General features: G+C 50.3%; 1 protein-coding gene across 1 annotated transcript in view; it reads right to left on the reverse strand.

Annotated features, from left to right (window-relative positions):
- Positions 1-6,528: 6,528 nt before the first annotated feature.
- The window catches only part of OTUD7A (OTU deubiquitinase 7A), a 148,970-nt gene continuing 137,334 nt past the window's right edge, over positions 6,529-18,164 (reverse strand). The window contains exons 10-12 of the mRNA XM_055417999.2: positions 9,561-9,675; positions 9,283-9,367; positions 6,529-8,195 (exon numbers count right to left, since the gene is read on the reverse strand). Coding sequence (XP_055273974.2) covers positions 6,753-8,195; positions 9,283-9,367; positions 9,561-9,675 — 1,643 coding nt within the window. The 3' untranslated portion in view covers positions 6,529-6,752. The remainder of the gene's footprint in view (positions 8,196-9,282; positions 9,368-9,560; positions 9,676-18,164) is intronic.

Genomic DNA, 18,164 nt, shown 5'->3' on the forward strand with positions numbered 1-18,164 from the left:
TTTGGCAATTCAAGCAGAGGGACACACTTGTGTGGGCCCACTCACTATCTGCTGGGCAGCTGCCAAGCGAGTGCTATGAGGGAGCTCTTATCCCCCAAAATGAGGGACCTTAAAGTATGGCACCCAGAGAAATGACATCAAAACCACAGAAGGGGAAGAAAAGAAAGACAAAAGCTTCTTAACCAGGCCACAGTAGGACAAGGGTCCTATAAGAAGCTTGTAACAGTATTTTGCCAACAACTCAGAGGAAAACACATTTGGCCAAAGGACCTAGAAGTAAACACCAAGGTCAGCCAGCAGAGGGCAGTGTGAAAGGGGAAGCGTCCCTAGCCCACCTGTGGGCGAGGCCACCTGGGAGCTCGGATTTTGTGGCCCAAGGATTTTGTGTTGCTTGACTCTGCAATGGCTGGGCTCTGCCCCCTGCATCACAGACATACCCATGACTGAGGGGGCAACCGGGGGCCCCCAACTTTGTCGGTACAGTCCCCTTTGTCTCCTTCTTCTGCAGGCCTGCTTCTGGTGACATGAAAATGAGTCCTGCAAGTGGTTGGGCTGTCTCCCTTTCCTGGCTGAATCATCTGCTGCCACCGTGTTTGCTCTAGGAAGGAAGGAAGGCCTGTCTCCCTGGAGACACTGAAGGCACAGCGTCCTAAGGACCCATTTTAAGGGCCTCTCCAGAATGGTCCAGGCCCACGATGATCTCATGGAGGGGGCATGATCATGAGAGCTTCCCTAGAGGAAACTGTCCCCACCTCAGCCTATCCCAAAGGGTCCTCTGTAAGCAGCAGAGTCCCTTGTCTGTGAGGGAGGGCCACTGGGGCAGGCGTTTTTACATGGCATACTTGCCACCATCGGGTCTGGTGCTCACTGCCGCATCTGGTCTTCATGAACCACAGGCTGCCTTATCAGCTAAAATTCTCCCCATTTAGGGGCAAGAATAGAATCTCTATTTGATAAAGGCTGAAACTGATACTTGTGGGGTTCTTAGCAGCTGTCAAATGATTGATTTCATTTCGTTTTTTCAACAAGTATTTCTCCAGCAATCGAACACATATCAGGTGCTGTTGTGGGCACCAGGGGTACAGCAATGAGCAAAACGTACAAAAAATTCCTGCCCACATGGAGCTTACATGCTGTGGAGCTGGAGGAAGGCATACAACGAATGAATGGATGGATGATTCACACGTAGCCTTCAAATGGCGATAAACGGGCAGCAAGAGGGTGGGATGTGTTGGCTTATTAAATAAAGAAGTCGGGGCAGGCTTCCTTGAGAGGTGACATTGGTGCAGACTGGCAGGTAGTGAAGGGTTAGAAATGTGGCTGAGGGTGGGTGTCAGCAGAGGACATGCCAGGCAGAAGGGCATGTGCAAAGGCCCTGAGGCAGGCTTAGATCACTGGGGCAGAGGTTGGAGAAGTATGGGGGTGGGAGTGGTCTTTGTAATGACCTGGTTGTCCCTTCATTTAAAGACACCTTTCAGTGTTTGTGCTATCATAGACGTTTTCAAGGAACTGGCTCCACTAATTTATCCTCTTTAAAATAAATGGGCTACTTTTGTCTTGAGCATATTCAGCCTATATTTTAAAAAATGGTGGTAACCCCTATCCTATGTTAAAGAACTGAGTGTGTATGTCTGTCTTTACTCTTGCGATGTTTTCTTGAAAGAATGAAAAAGGATAAGCAATGGGCACTTTGTGTACACTAATTAGGGTTGGTTTTTGGAGAAGGCAATGGTACCCCACTCCAGTACTCTTGCCTGGAAAATCCCATGGATGGAGGAGCCTGGTAGGCTGCAGTCCGTGGGGTCGCTAAGGGTCAGACACGACTGAGCGACTTCACTTTCACACATTGGAGTAGGAAATGGCAACCCACTCCAGTGTTCCTGCCTGGAGAATCCCAGGGACGGGGTAGCCTGGTTGGCTGCCGTCTATGGGGTCGCACAGAGTCGGACATGACTGAAGTGACTTAGCAGCAACAGCAACAGCAGCAGCAGAACTTTGTTTTTGCAATCATCAAGTAGCAAAACTGAAAATTAGCGCAAATTATTTTGCAAAATAAACAGAAATAGTAATATTGCTAGCCTTGTTTAGAGATTCTAGTTTCTATGCTATTCCTTGGGTGATGTATGTACCAAGTCAGCCGGCAGTGCCAGGGGGTGCCTTGGTATCTTGACACTGCACAAACTACACACACATTTATTCCCGAGGGGTCCATGTAGGGCAGTCCCCTCTCTATTCTCTGCTGGGGGAACGTGAAGAGAAAGCACTGGTTTGGGGGAACGAAGTCACCTGCATAACTGGGAACAGACGGTTTTGCACATTGCTCAGAACAATCATGAAAGTTTTTCCCAACTGGGGGGTGCCTGGGATGAAGAGCCCTAGACTCACCCCCGTGTCAGCAGACCCATCATTGGAACCATGCTCTAGGGAACCAGGACCCCCACTGGAGAGTGGACTGGGGGGATGTGACTGAAACAAGAATGAAGCTGGGTGCCCCACATCATCCTGGAGCCCCCCATCAAAGCAGCCAGTTCCAGCAGCAAAGACAGTTTACGGTTAGGATTGAAGTGCAAGGTGTGGCCCGGAAGGTCTCCAGAGAGCCACCGCTTTAAGGCTTTTTCGAAGGGGGCACCTGTTCCCTGGTGTCAGGGGTGCCAATCACTGCAGGGCCCTTTCCTGAACATGCTTGCGCTCAGGTGACAGCAGAATCAGACTGTGGATGGAGGCAATGTCACAGCAGCCAAGGTCTGATGAGGCAGGGCCTGATCAGCCATGACACATGTTCTCTTCTTATTTATTAAAAGTATTGGAAGAAAGAAAAAGAAAAAAGCACTCGAGGAACTTAATTTGTAAAGTCCACCACACAATGAGGAAAACTGACTCAAATCCTAAAGAAAGAAACCCTCCCAAAAGCACGTTACTCCACATCTCTTGTAAACATGAAAGACACAGAGAATAAAACACATGGTTTGGCAAAGCCTTTTTTTTTAACCTCGCACAAATTTCCCACCACAGATGGGTACAGCCCTTTTTTTCTTAACTAATGTGAAATATATTTTAATCAGTTAAGTTTATTTCTGCAAAATAAGCTCGTGGATGCTAAGCAAGGGGGTGAGAGTCATGTGGCCATGACCCCGCCTCAGAGACAGTGGGTACTGCCAGGAGCATTTCACACCCCGAGGTGTGCCCCTCTATCTTGAGTCACTAAATTCCTGACAGTATGCTACCAGAATGAACACATCAAATCACTCTGGAAAACATGAAGTTTGTAAAGTAATACATCCCAACTTTTCAGAACACCACTGGAGCCACTGGGTGGTGATAGGTAAGAAAAAAGTCCACGGTAACTTAGTGAATAGAAAGTATTCATTTAAGAGGAAAGGTGCAATACCAAAATCCAGGAACAGGAAATGAATCGAGCTTTCCATGGAAAAATGAAGAGACATTCACACAGTTCCACTTTCAGATCAGACGTGAACAAATAGCAGAAAGTGTTTCATCCCCCAGAGCCCACACTGGAGCCCTTACCCAACCTAAATTTAGCCCTCCAAGGGGACAACCCCGTGACAATATAAGGGTGCAAAATATTGCTCTGTGGCGTATTCTGAAAATAATATAAAAATAATTTCTATAGTACAGTTTAAACTTGGCTTGTAAAATATCAACATAGCATAAAATCTACAAACAGAATACACTTAAAAATGCCTTCCTTTCACAATATATTAGTTTTTAAAAATCATATACCCAGGTCATGCAGATGCAGAAAGTGTGAAGCAAATGACTGAAATAATCTGCACTGGGGTTTAGAAGTATCTGGGGTTCCTTCTGGAATTTTGCTGTCACTTAGAGATGTTCGACATTCCCAGAAAGGGAAGTTTGGCCAGACTAGGTTGGAGGGGAAGACAGCTCACAGGTGGGACTGTCTGCATCCAGGACCTGTGCCTTGGTGGGGCTCACAGCCTTTCTAGAATATAGACTGTGTGTTTTCCTTTTCTCTAGTGCCCCAACCCACTTCCTTTCACCCCACTCCACCAAGGGCATTAGGGGAACTCTTGACCCACGTGTGAAAAACACAGCTGTTCCTAATGGTTCTCCGCAGCCTGATGAATTCATTTGGTCTAAGAGATGTCTGGCCAGGGATGAGGGCTAAAGCTCTTGTGAACGCAGAGGGGGCTGGGCCAGCACATTTAGCACAACAGTGGGCTCTCTGTTTTAAAGACTGTTTAGAGGAAGGATAGATCCAGATCTCTCACAAGAGGAAATGGCTGTTTGTAAACAATGCTGACCAAGGGCATGGACCAGGGGGCCACACCCACAGGTGCTCCGCACGTGGAATGGCTGGGGTCCTCTACTCTGGGGGGAGAGGAGGAGCCTGGGGGCTAGGGTTGTGGCTGGATCTCAGGCTCTTATTTATGGCACATATGTCAGAAGCGGGTGGGGGAGAGGTGACTGAAATTCGAGGAGCTAGATCCCTGGTTTTTGATATCATGTACAAATTACACTGCCTGGGTCTTCCTCTGGTACTACAAATAGACTGTTTTAAATCTCGGTTTCCCTTTTTTTTCTCTTATTTTTTATTTTTAACCTGGCGGAGAGCATGAGAAAGATAAAATATTTGCATAGCCGGTTTTGGAAATTTCTGGTTGGCTGTTTTCATGTTAGAAAATTAAAAAACAACAAAGAGACTACTACTTGTTATGTATATGTGTTTGGTTTATGAATGCACAGGGAAGCACTTTCCAAGCTGGCTGTTCCACCTTCTGTGAGATGCAGGGCAGGAGCCGGGGTCTACAGTTGAAGCATATTTATTTATTTCCTGTGACCTCACAGCTTTGGATGGCAAAGCAGTTGGTCAGCATGATGTGAAGAATCAGTTCAAAAAGCTGCCACAAACCCTCTTGATGAGAGATTTTTTTAAAAACTGCTTTTTTTTCTTTCGACAAAAGAAACCCCAGTAATATGAGGGTCATGAATGTTAGTGATTACCACACATTGAAAGTATTGTTTAGCATGAAAAGTAAAACTTCCAAAAAATTTAAGGTCCTATTTAATAAATAATTTTAAGGAACCACTTATGTAAAACTCGAATAAATGACTGAAAACTCCACCTGCTGTGGATACTTAAAAACAAAAATGAATTACTCACAGGAGATATTCAAATTAGTTTATTATAATAATTCAAACAAGTAAAAAAAATCTTTTTTTTTTGCTGCTCTTTATGTCGGGGGAAAAGCATTCTTTCTGGAGAAGGAGAAGCTGGCTCCAATGAAGAGATGATCTGCCTCCCGTGTTTTCTTTAGATACACCCCCAGCGAAGCGGGGCGCTTTCTCTCTTTCTTGGGATTATTAGAGGCTATTCTAAGGCTCTCACAGGTTTTAAAGGATTCTTTTGCTAGTGAGGATTTTACCCATCATTTCTGTATTTCTTGGAAACAAGGTATTTCCTTAAAGAGGCAGGTTTAACGCCTCAGTGTCCTTGGCCAAGAACGGTATTCTCCAGAGGTAATCTTGGAAGGAAGACGCTGCATATTGCTGCTCAGAACAGGGTAGCTAAGGACACATTTTTTTGTTTGTTTTTTCCTCAAGAAATGTAAGGAGGCACCAATATAGGGACCGCTCAGGGATGGGGCTGCCCCTAACGTGTTCTGGAGCCACCGTGCGGAGGGGACCCGGCGGGAGCGGCGCGCCTGCACCCGACTGATCCCAGACAGATGCGGGTGGAGGTGGGGGTGGGCTTCCCTCCCGGCGGCCCTCAGTGCCTTCGCTCTGGAAAGAGGGGCGGGCCGCGTTTCAGGGCGGCCTAGTGGGGGTTACACAGTGACCGCAAGGTCGAGTCCTCGTCTCTCTCCTGGGGCACCAATGGTCGCTTCCGAGGGGCCCCTCCGGCGACAGTTCACTGGGGAAGGGTCTTCGAAGGAGAAATGTGAACAGGCTGTCATCTCTGCTCATACATGGGCAACTCCAAATCGTGAGTTCGGAACCTTGCCCTCGGGCCCCGTGGTGTCTTTGGAAAGCTCCTGTCACCGGAGCCGCCCCGTACCGGGAGTGACCGCTACACATCACCGCGCCCCGCGAGGTAGCTTGTCCCGTGCCCAGCCTACAGACGCCCGTGGCTTTGATGGCAGTGTGAGTGTCGCTCGAGCCGGGGGCTGTGGGAGGAGGTTTTGCTTATGAGATGGAGCCGCGTATTCCTAAGGGGCCAGAGAGACCACCAGGGCGCCAGCGGGCGGCCGAGCGCCCTGTCCTCCAGGGGCCCCGGAAGGGCACAGGTGGAAGCCCGAGGCAGAGCCGCCACCGCGGTCCCAGGGCCGCGCGTTCGCCTCGAAGCCCTGGGTGGCAATGATTGCACGCAGGTGACCGCTACATGGAAGAGGTCAGTCGCCGGGTTAGGAAAAAATAAAGCCAAAAAAAAAAAAAAAAAAAAAGGCATGTAAAACACTCCCTTCTAAAAACAAAGGGCTGCAAATTTCTTTATTTCTCTTATCGAGGAACAAAAATACCCTTGCAATGGCTATTGAGTTTCCACAGGTACGAGGCAGATGCTAGCTAGCACACCCACTTCCAACAGTATGACTTGTTTCCTATCCGTCTACTACCTGAGTGGCGTCAGTGTAGGTTCAGGCACCATTAGGAACGTTTGACCAAACACGTACACAGCACGGACAGAGGATCGCCGGCCTCCCGGTGGACCAGGGCGCAGGGGAGACACCGACAACTCGGAGAGGACAGCCCGGCGTTAGGGCCGGGCCGTGCGCTCAGGGCCTGGCCGCGCGCGCCTCGCGCCGCCGCCGCAGCTCCTCGCGGTAGCAGTACGAGCAGTAGTGCTCGGTCTCGGCGCGCCCGTAGAACGCGCAGTTCTCGCGCTGGCAGCGCCTCTGCGCGGGGCCCGCACCCGGGCCGCCCCGGCCGCCCTCACCGTTCGAGCGCGCGGCCGGCGCGTCGGCGTCGGCGAACTCCAGGCCGTCGCGCGCCGCGCCGAAGCCGTTGGTGTAGGTCTGCGACTTGGGCTCGGCCGCGCCCGCCGCCCCGGGCAGGGCTCCGGGCACGGCGCGCGCCAGCGACTCGACCGTGTTGACTGTGCGCAAGGCGGCGGCGCGCGCCGGACTGTAGCTCTGTGATGACAGCGAGCGGTTCTGCTGCGGGTACGTGGCGCACGGCCGCAGCGCGCCTACAGCCGGGACGCACGGCTCGTCCCGCGCGCCCGCCGCCTGCACGTGAATGACGCTCTGGCGCCCCGGCGCCGGGGGGCTGCGGCCGGGGACCGGTCCGCTGGCGCCCGCGCGCCGCGCGCTGCCCCCGGGGCCTGGGGAAGCCGAACCGCCTGCCGCCGCCCGTGCCGCCCGGGAGCCGGTTCCGGGCCCCGGGCTCGGGCGCTCCTTGAGCTTGAGCACCAGCTGCGTGGGCTGCCCGGCCGGCGGGCCTGGCGAGGCGCGCTCGGGGCCCGGCGCGCCCTCGGCCTCCGGCCTGCGCTGCGGCCGCTTGGCCGTGGAGGCGGCGGCGGCGGCGGCGGCAGCGGCGGCGGCGTCGCGGCGCCGCTGCTCCTGCTCGGCGCTGAAGCGCTCCTGCGCGCTGGTCAGGTAGTAACCGATCATCTCCTCGTGGAACTGGTGCCGGTGGCTGGTGAGCAGCAGGCCGGCGAAGATGAACTTGCGCTCGCCCTGCATGGCGGCGCGCAGGATGTTGAGGCTCAGCTTCACGTCTGTGCTGTACTTCCAGGCGTCGCCGCGGGGCCCGCCGCCCTTGTCGGTCGGCGACGCGCCCGCCGCCTTCTCCGTGGGCGACGGCGTGGTCTTCTCCGAGGGCGACGTACTGGCCGAAGCGCCCGACTCCTCCTTGCTGCCCTTGCGCGCCTTGGCCTTCTTCTCCTTGCCGCGCTCGGGCGCGTCGCCGTGCTTGCCGTTGGCGGAGTTGGCGCGGCTCATCTTGCCGTGCACCAGGCCGCCCAGGCCGCCCATGTTCTTCTTCAGCTTGATGCCCAGTGTCTTGCTGAAGCTGCCCAGCTTGTTGGCCACAGAGTCCGCGCGGGTCTTGTCCTTGTCCTTGCGCTGCTTCTCCTTCTCCTTGTCCTTTCCGTTCTTGCCGTTATTGCTGTTGGAGTTGCTGCACACCGAGTCTCGGTCCGAGTCCAGCGAGTCGGCCAGGGACTGCACGTCTTCCCCCGCGGAGGCCGTCGGGGACTCCGGCTGCGCCAGAGGGGCCTGCAGGGGCGAGGGAGGGCAGGAAAGGGAGGAGGTTAGAGATCAGCCTTCCCCTTGCTGCCGCAGGAAGCAGACTCCGCCCCCTTGGTGTTGCCTCCAGCCTGACTGTCCCAAGCCCGAGCTGTGTCCCAGCCCGAGTCTCTTGATCCTCGATCTGGAGTTGCTGCCTTCACAGCCCTCGTGGGCCCTAGAAAAGTACACCCACAGCCACGTCATGATGTAGTCCAGGCAGCTGGACTCTGGAACCAGACTGCCGCTGTCACTTGTGCCATACAGGGTATCAGGGCCTGCACAGGGAGCCCTGTGAAAATTAGATACGGGTAAAGGCTGAAGTACAACAGCACTCTGAGCAGTGCCAACTTGTCCTGGCTACTTACTGGCTGTGTGCCGGGTACTGCCCTCCTTGCCTTCTTCATGAAAACTTAAAAACTATTTGTTATGGGCCCCACTTTATTGTTAATTAAACTGATGTCTGGGAGGGGGCAATTATTTGTAAGCTTAAAAAAAATCCCTTCCTGAGATTTTACTACACGAAAGTGAGGGCACAAAAACAGCCAGATACTTAAAGCGAATCATTCTTAACATCTGGAGGCAGGGCCAGCATGGTCTTACCAGAGGGAGGGGGGCAAGTGGGGCACCAGCCCCCTTTTTCACAGCTCCCCCTCCCGGAGGGGAGAGAGGAAAGAGAGGAAGTGTGGAGGAATTGCGCCCTGGTTCCTGCCTTTTCAAGGACCAACACACAGACTTATAATTAATTCCGCCCCATGGCAGCACATCACGTTCCCATCTCGGCAGAGAGAGTTTTGTGTTGTGACTTGTCTACGGTTTATTTTGAGGGTGTATTTATGCCTCTCCTTCTGGAGAAAATAAGGTGAGAAAAACTCCCCTAGTCGGGGCTCATGCCTATGCCCAGACCCTCAAGCACACGGGTGCACAGATACATGTTTCAGCTGGAGTCGGGGCTTCGCAGAAGGTAGGCAGGATGGAACCCAGCATTAGGGGGCCCCGCGTCAGGGAGGGTGCACCCTGCCTGCCCACCCCAAGCTGACAGTGCCTGCTGGTCTGTCCTGGCGCGCGCCAAGCTTACCCTGGTCTCGGAGGGGATCCGGATCCACGTCACATTCATGTAGCTGTGCAGAAGGTTCAACTTGGCTTCTAGTGACAGGATCAGGCTAGCAGCGAGAGAGGACCACCAAGTGAGATGCGCCCCAGTCCGCCCGCATGCACCCCTCCTGCCGGCAGGCCAGCCGGCCAGCCACCTACTAAGGGCAGGGGCACCTCGCCCAGGCCCTCCCCGGGAAACCCAGCAACAGCCCGCCTCCTATGGCACTGGTGGGGAGGGAGGGGCACAGAGTAGGGTCTTACTGGGCCAGCCGGGCATTATCATTGTCGTCTTTTCCCCATTCCCAGTCCTTCCCGGGGTCCACCGCAAAGTGCAGAGGCAGCAACTTGTGCTCCGAATCCGTCAGGGGGATCACGGCTGGAACACAAAAGAGAGAGAGCTGTGCCAGGTGGCCCAGGGTGGGAGGGGAGGCTCGAAGCCCCCGTGGCTCCTATGGAGGACAGGAAAAGTCCTCTGAGTCCAGGTGTTGCCATGATTAACGAAACCAAATGGAGGTGTACACAGGACCTCTACGTGGGCAGGAACCTTAAGGCCGGAGGTTTCAAAACCACCACTAACAGTTTAAAAAAATTTCTTTATTGTGGATGCCAAAGAGCAGTTTGGAGACATGATTTGGCGTTGACATGGATCAAAAGGCAGGTGCCCTCCTGGGGCAGCAGACAGAAAGAAGCTATTACTGCTTTTGCCCTTTCTACGGACAGGATCCAGGCCAGACAGCACATTGAGCAAGGTCAGTTAGGAGAGGGCTTGAGTCCAGGCCCACCCAGCTCCTCCCAGAGAAGGGGAGTGAGGGGCTGCCTGCCATCTGCTCATTCATGAGTTCATGAGCAGGTCTATTTGTGTGGGACCCACAGAAACAGTGGCCTTGGCCACAGGGAGCTCACAGCCTATACTGAGGGCGGGATGAACAGTGACATACAGCTTCTGTTGTCAGGTGGTAATAGTGCCCTGAGGGTGAACAGCAGCCTGAGGGAGCTTTAGCAAGCTGTTCTGGAGCAGACCACCGAGGCTTCTGAGGAGGGAATGTGTAGGTGGACCAGGTGGTGACATGGAAACAGTGACAGGCTTTATTTTCTTGGGCTCCAAAAATCTTCACTGCAGATGGTGACTGCAGCCGTGAAATTAAAAGACCCTTGCTCCTTGGAAGGCAAGCTATGACAAACCTAGACAGAGTATTAAAAAGCAGATACAGCACTTTGCTGACAAAAGTCTGTATAGTCAAAGCTATGGTTTTTCCAGTAGTCATGTACGGATGTGAGTTGGGCCATAAGGAAGGCTGAATGCTGAAGAATTGATGCTTTTGAACTGTGGTGCTGGAGAAGACTCTTGAGAGTCTCTTGGACAGCAAGGAAATCAAACCAGTCAGTCCTAAAGAAAATCAACCCCAAATATTCATTGGAAGAATTGATGCTGAAGCTGAAGTTTCAATACTTTGGCCACCTGATGCCAAGGGCCAATTCATTGGAAAAGACCCTGATGCTGGGCAAGATTGAAGGCAGGAGAAGAAGGGGGTGACAGAGGATGTGATGGTTGGATGGCATGATCGACTCATGAGTTTGAGCCAACTCTGGGAGATAGTGAAGGACAGGGAAGCCTGGCGTGCTGCAGTTCCTGGGGTCACCGAGTCGGACACAACTGAGCAACTGAACAAGGCAGTGAGGAGAGACAGGACCCTCACTGCACGGAGGGACTGATTCATCAAAACATGCCTCAGCCCCCAGGGACCTGGGCCCACTTCAGAAGGCTCGGGGCGGAGGCAGGACCTGGGGAGCCAGCCCGCCCCAACGCTGGGGGTGGTGTATGTGGGCGCAGGGACCAGTGCACCTTTAGGTGTGACACTCAGACCTGCTGGGGCCTTGGGGCCTCCACAGGGAGGTCTCACCTCCACTGTCCCACCGGCTTAGGCGGTAGGTGAGGCTGGACCACCTTCTAGATGGGGAAGTGGGTTAGAAGCTGACAGCTGGGGAGGGGCCCTCCCTGATTCAGGGTTATCCTTGCCGGCTCTGGCCTTGGAGTGCCTCTGCCCCACTTCTGTGCTGGTGGCCAGATGTTGCCTGACCCTGATTGAGCACACAGGGCCTCCCAAATGCTGCTTTCCTTTGGCACAAAAAGCCCCACCTTTGAGGACACTGAGCCCCCAGTCACCACTCTAGGGCGCAGGGGCCCTGCTCCTGCCTGGGGTTTACTCTGCCTTCTCCTTACTCCACCACACATTCCCTCCCCCTGCCCCCCAGATGCGGGCCACAAATCTGGTGTCATTTCCCCAAGATTCATGACGAAAGTGTCATGGCAAAAACAGAAAGGCAAATCAATAAATAACAAATACATAAAATCTGAGACTGAATACCTGTTTAATAGTTGATTTTCTAGTAACAAACAGGAAATACTGAGTCGGTGCTGCCCTCTAGTGTTACTAAAGACACACACATAGTCTTCTTCCACCAGACCCTCTAGCCCCCTTTTAAGGGAAACACAGGTTTGCTCCAGATTTTCCTTTTCACCTGGATGGGGCTGGGCGGCACTGTGCTCTGGTTTGGGAGGTCAGGGGCAGCTTGGTCTACCTTGGCCACAGACTGTTTGGTCTTGTCTGGTGTGGCTGTGACTCACAGCTGCCCCTCCCAGGGCTGAGCTGTGGAGTAGACACAATGGTGGGGGCGGGGCAGGGGCGGGGGCTGCAGGGCTGGCTCAGGACCAGCCTCCCTTGGGTCAGGAGCTGGTCCCATAGTCCCAAGAGTCACCACGACAACAGAGAGAAGGCTGGCCTGGCTTCCCACCCCTGGGTAGGGGCAGGGGGTAGAGGTTCCCTCTGTAGACTGGGCCGGATGGCTTCCTGGAGGGAAAGCTTGGTAAAGGCACCCACCCCATGCCCCCATGCAGGTGGCCAAACCAGAGTGTCCAGGAAATAGACCCAAGGATTCTATTTTAAATAAGCATTCTCCATGGGGCTGCTACTGCTGCTGCTAAGTCACTTCAGTCCTGTCCGACTCTGTGTGACCCCATAGATGGCAGCCCACCAGGCTCCCCCATCCCTGGGATTCTCCAGGCAAGAGTACTGGAGTGGGTTGCCATTGCCTTCTCCCTCCATGGGTCTAAAATAAAGCAAATCTGGCAAACATTGTTCTAGAATAATAATCTGTTAGAAGTAATTTCTGTAGGTACAATGTGGACAATTTGGGGTCTGGCTGTCCACTTTCCGAGGGGAGAGGTGCTTTGGGGGCACCTGCCCAGGCCCGGCTATATTTCCCAGCCCCCACCCTAGCATTAGGAAAGAACACGGACTTGCTTGCATCTGTGGGGCGTGAGCAGAAGCACTGTGTGAAGCCCTGGGTGGTGTGGTGAGGGGTGGGCGGGCCTTCTCCCAGAAGCCCTGGGTGGTGTGGTGAGGGGTGGGCGGGCCTTCTCCCACACCCGTCCCACCCTCTAGCCTTCTGATGATGGAGGCCCTACATCATGAGTAGGTTCCTGATTCCCCACTTGGAGGGGACCTGCCTGCTCATCAGGAACATCTGTTTTAGGCTTTATTTGCAGGAGAAGCAAACTTATCACTTGAAACCACTATAACTTGGGCTTATTTGTCAGATAAAGCAACTAAAGTAGTATAGCTCTGCAGCCTCCTCAGCTTCCCTACCAAAGGGTCCCTGGGAATTCCTCTACTCAGTATCTGGGTTGGGATGGACTTCCTGGGCTCCCCACCCTGACCATCCGCCTCCCCCCAAACACAAAAAGCAGAAGGTTGGAATCACCTGTAGGTGCTAGAGCCTGACCACCCAGCAGGCTCCTAGCAGCTTCTCAGCCTGGACGTCAGAAGGCATCTTCTGTGCAGAGAGCCCAGATGTGGCCCTCGGGTCAGGGTTGCAGGGCCTGGGAGCCCCACCTGTACAGCCTAGAGGGAGGCCTCAAAAACAGGCCCTCTGTGAGCCTCAGGTACTTAGATGCCTCTGCCTCTCACTTTACACACCTAACTTTTCCCTGTTGGAAGCCTGGGAAGCCTGACCTCACCCAGTGAGGAGACTGATGTGGTGACTTGCTCTCTGGTGGCAAATGTCAGGAACAGCAAATGCTTTTCAAAATAAGCCTGTGAACTCCCTCCCTCCCCAAGGCCCTTTCAAAAGGCACGCTCCTATCTTTTAACCCCTGCAGATGGGAATGGCTATCTACTCCAGTATTCTTGCCTGGAGAATTCCATGGATAGAGGAACCTGGTGAGCTACAGTTCACGGGGTCACAAAGAGTCAGACATGATTGACTGACTAATACATTGGGGGCTTCCCTGGTGGCTCAGAGGGTAAAGAATCTGCCTGCAATGCAGGAGACCTGGGTTGGATCCCTGGGTCGGGAAGATCCCCTAGAAAAGGGAACAGCTACGTACTCCAGTGTTCTTACATGGAGAATTCCCTGGTAACCTGGAAACATATAGGCATCATCTCAAAATAGCCTGGACAAAGTTGGTAACCAAAGCAGCAACCAATTTTCAGTACTTATTTTTGCAAAAAAGAATGGAGACCTCTGGTTTCTTTGAAGGATGTAAGAAGGGTTGTCCCACTTGTATAAAAACAACAAGCTAGACAAAGTGCAGATTCACAATTTTCCTTTAACCTGTCCAAGAGCTGAAGTCACAGGCAACTGGCTAGCCCCAGATCGAACGAAGGACAGACATCTCTGAGGAGGTATGGACATGAGCTTAATTGGGGCATGCTAAGATAGACCCCCAGCTTCCCTGGTGGCTCAGAGGTTAAAGCATCTGCCTCCAATGCGGGAGACCCGGGTTCGATCCCTGGATCAGGAAGATCCCCTGGAGAAGGAAGCGGTAACCCACTCCAGTATTCTTGCCTGGAGAATCCCATGGATGGAGAAGCCTGGTAGGCTACAGTCCACGGGGTCGCAGAGTCGGACACGACTGAGCGATGGAATGGAACGGAAGCTAGACCCCAGCTTCCCTGGTGTCTCAGACAGTAAAGCATCTACCTGCAACGTGGGAGAGCCAGGTTTGATCCCTGGGTCTGGAAGATCCCTTGGAGAAGGAAATGGCAACTTACTCTAGTACTGTTGCCTGGAAAACACCGTGGACAGAGGAGCCTGATAGGCTATAGTCCCTGGGGTTGGAAAGAGTTGGACATGACTGAGCGACCTCACTTTCACTTTTTTTTCTTTCAGCTGGACCCCACTAAGAAGATTTCCGCTAAAATTGTTAACAAGTTGGTAAAGGAAGGATGTAGACTGGTGGAAAGAATACAGGACCCTGGGGGCCACAGACATAAGGGAAATCCTCAAGCACACACAGCCCTCTCTCTGTGGGACCTGAGCTAGTACTCAGAAAAAGACTGGCCAGTATTCTAACAAAGTGTCCTTCAAAGACTTTTGTACTAAGGAAGAAACTGCAGAGAGTAGGGCAGCACACGCCACTGGTCTTAGGGCCTTTCTCCAGGAAAGCATGGGGAGGGAGCAGGAAGTAGGGAATAAGTCTCTTTTTCTCTGGGGGAGGGGCAGGAATATGTGTTGAGCCCAGAACTACAGCTGGGGGAGGTCACTCCCTCCCCCCAGATCCAGGGACACAGTGCCTGCCTGAGACAGAGTCTTAATCAGAACAAAGAAACAGTACCCTCTCGGCTCTCCCTCCCACACCCAGGCTAAGAAGCTGTGAGGAGTAGCAACCTACTGCTGGAAAAGGGGAAGGATATGGAGAGAGACCCATGCCAAAGTTAGGCTCGGCATAAAGCATGCGGCAGACAGTGAGAAATACCAGCCCCGCCATAGACACAAGATATAACTAGAAGAATCTGAAGGCTGGGTAACCAGGGTTTGGATCTAGACTGATCCAAATTCCACGCAGCAAAACAAAAGGAATCAAAATGATGTACCTGAGTCTTTATTGCTCTACTCAGGATGGCTAGTTTTCAACAAAATATTTTTGGCATAAGGAAAGATGGGCGAAAACCAGTACATTGACAGGTGAAGACAGGTGAAGGCCAAGATAGAGGACACAGATGTTGAAACTATAAGACATGATTTAAAATAACTCATTAATAAGTTGAAGACTCTAAATAGAAAAAGGAGATACCTTGCTGAATGTGATGGTTGATTTCATCAGAGAGAAAAAAATCTGTAAGAAAGAGTCAAATTGAAATGCTAGAAATAAAAAAATCCCCACAATTATAAAGAATGACTTTGAGAGGCTGATTAGTAGACTTTGCACACCTGAAGAAAGAGTCTGTGAACGGTAAGACAGGTCAATAGATGTTAACTAGATTGAAACAGAAAAAACGAGTGGGGGATTTGCAGAACAGCACATCCAAGATTGGTGGGCAATATCGGATAGCCCCAAATCTGTGAAAATGTAATCCCAGAAGGAAAGGAGAGAGAGAACAAAACAGAGGAGATATTTAAATAAATAATGGCTGACATTACTTATCTAAATATTTCCAAAACAAATGACAAACTCTACTATAGATCCAAGAGGCTAAGAAAAAAGCAAGCAGGCAAAACAACAGCAACAAATCTGGATATACAGAATACATCCAAACTGCTAAAAACGGAAGACAAAGAGAAAATATTGACAGTAGCCAAAGGAAAAAGACACATTACATATGCAGAAACAAATCTAAGGATCACAGCAGGCTTCTCATGATTAAACAAGTAAGATAATGGAGTGACATCTTTAAAGTACTGGAAGAAAACACCTTGCTAATCCAGAATAGCAAAAGATCCTTAAAAAACTAAAAACAGAACTGCCATATGATCCCAATCCCACTCCTGGGCATATATCTGGAGAAAACCATAACTTGAAAAGATACATGTATCTCAATGCTCATGGCATCATTATTTAGAATAGCTAAGACATAGAAGCAATCTAAATGTCCCCTGACAGATGAATGGATAAAAGTATGGTATATATATATAATGGAATATTACTCAGCCATAAGAATAATATATAGCAATATGGATGGACCCAGAGATTGTCATACTGAGTGAAGTCACAGAAAGACAAATATCATATCATATCAACTATATATGGAATATTAAAAAGGGTACAAATGAACTTATCTACAAAACACAGTTACAGTTGTAAAAAACAAATTTATGGCTACCAGTGGATTGGGGGTGATAAATTGGGAGACCGGGATTGACACAAACATTACTATGTATAGAATAGATAACTAATTAGGACCTACTGTATAGCACCAGGAACTCTACTCAATAATCTGGAATGGCCTATGTGGAAAAAATATCTAAAAAAGAGTATATATATATATTTTTCTCATTCACTTTGCTGTACACCTGAAACTAACACAAGATTGTAAATTGACTATACTCCAATAAAATTAAATAAAAATTAAAGAAGACAGTAAAAGACAAAAAGGAATAAAGAGAGATGGAACAAACAGAATAGACCTAGCATTAAATGTGAGTGGTCAAAACACACTGATTAATAGATGACATTGTCAGATTGATAAAAAGTGAAACTCAAGTATATACTGACGCAAGAAAACCATTTTAAATATAAAGACATACATAGGTTAAAAGATACTACTAAAAAGAAAACTGGAGTGATTCCAGTGCAAGTCCTGTTACATAAAGAGGAACATTACATAGTGATTCAGTGGTCAATTCTCCATGAAGCTATCACAATCCTATATGTGTGCATAGGCTTCAGAGTACATGAAGCAAATACTAACAAAAATGAAAGGAGAAAGACACATTAATTATGGTTGGAGACTGCCACTTCTAGGAACCAACAGAACAAGCAGACAAAATCAGCAAAGATATAGAAGACTGAATTACGTCACCAGAGCCCTTGAATTAATGGACATTTATGGAACTCATCAACAGCAGAACATGCATTCTTTTCAAGATCCCATGGAATATTCACCAAAATAGAACATATTCTTAGCCAACCTTCACAGGTTTAAAAGAAGAGAAATCAAAAAGTTTGTTCTCAGACCAAAACTAAATAAAAAGCCATAACCAAGAAAGACATTTGGAGAATCTTGAACATACATCTTTTGGAATTTAAACAGCATGCTTCTAAATAACCCTGTTGGGGTCCTTAATCCCTGTCTACCACCGTGATGGTTAATTTTATGTATCAACTTGCCACCAAGTTTATGTATCTAGCCACCAAGGGATGGCTAGAGAGCTGGTAAACATAACATCTGGGTGTGTCTGGGAGGCAGTCCTGGAAAAGATTAGCATTTAAATTGGTAGACTGGATACAGAAAACTGCCCTCACCTACATGGGCTGGCCTCATACATTCCACGGAGGGCTTAAATAGCACAAAATAGCCAAGGAAAGAGGAATTACCTGTCTTTGTTTGAGCAGGACATTGATATTCTCCTGCCCTCAGACATCAGCGCTCCTGGTTCTTGGGTGTTTGGACCCAGACTGAATTACACCACAGGCTTTCCTGGTTCTACAGCTTGCAGTTGGCAGACAGTAGAACTTCTTGGGCACCATAATTATGTGAACCAAATCCTATAACAAATCTCCTCTTATATATGTATCTATATGTATCCCATAGGTTCTGCTTTTCTGGAAATCCCTGACTAACAGAACCACTAATATGTTTTCCATCTCTATAATTTTGTCATTTCAAGACTGCTACAGACTAGAATCGTACAGAATGCAGTCTTTAGGGATTGTTTTTTTTTCCTTCAGCATAATTCCCTTGAGGTCCACTCAAGCAATTGTATGAATCACAGTCATTCATTTTTATTGTTGAGTAGGATTCTGTGATATAGACAGTATGTTGAACCATGCAAAGACATTTGGGTTATTTCCAGTTTTTGGCTATGACAAATAAAGCAGTTTTGTGTACAGGCTTTTGGGTGAACATAACTTCATTTTTCTAG

The sequence above is a fragment of the Moschus berezovskii genome, chromosome 21 (genome assembly GCF_049115385.1).
Source record: "Moschus berezovskii isolate FMDL1 chromosome 21, NW_MosBer_1.0, whole genome shotgun sequence".
NCBI lineage: Eukaryota > Metazoa > Chordata > Mammalia > Artiodactyla > Moschidae > Moschus > Moschus berezovskii.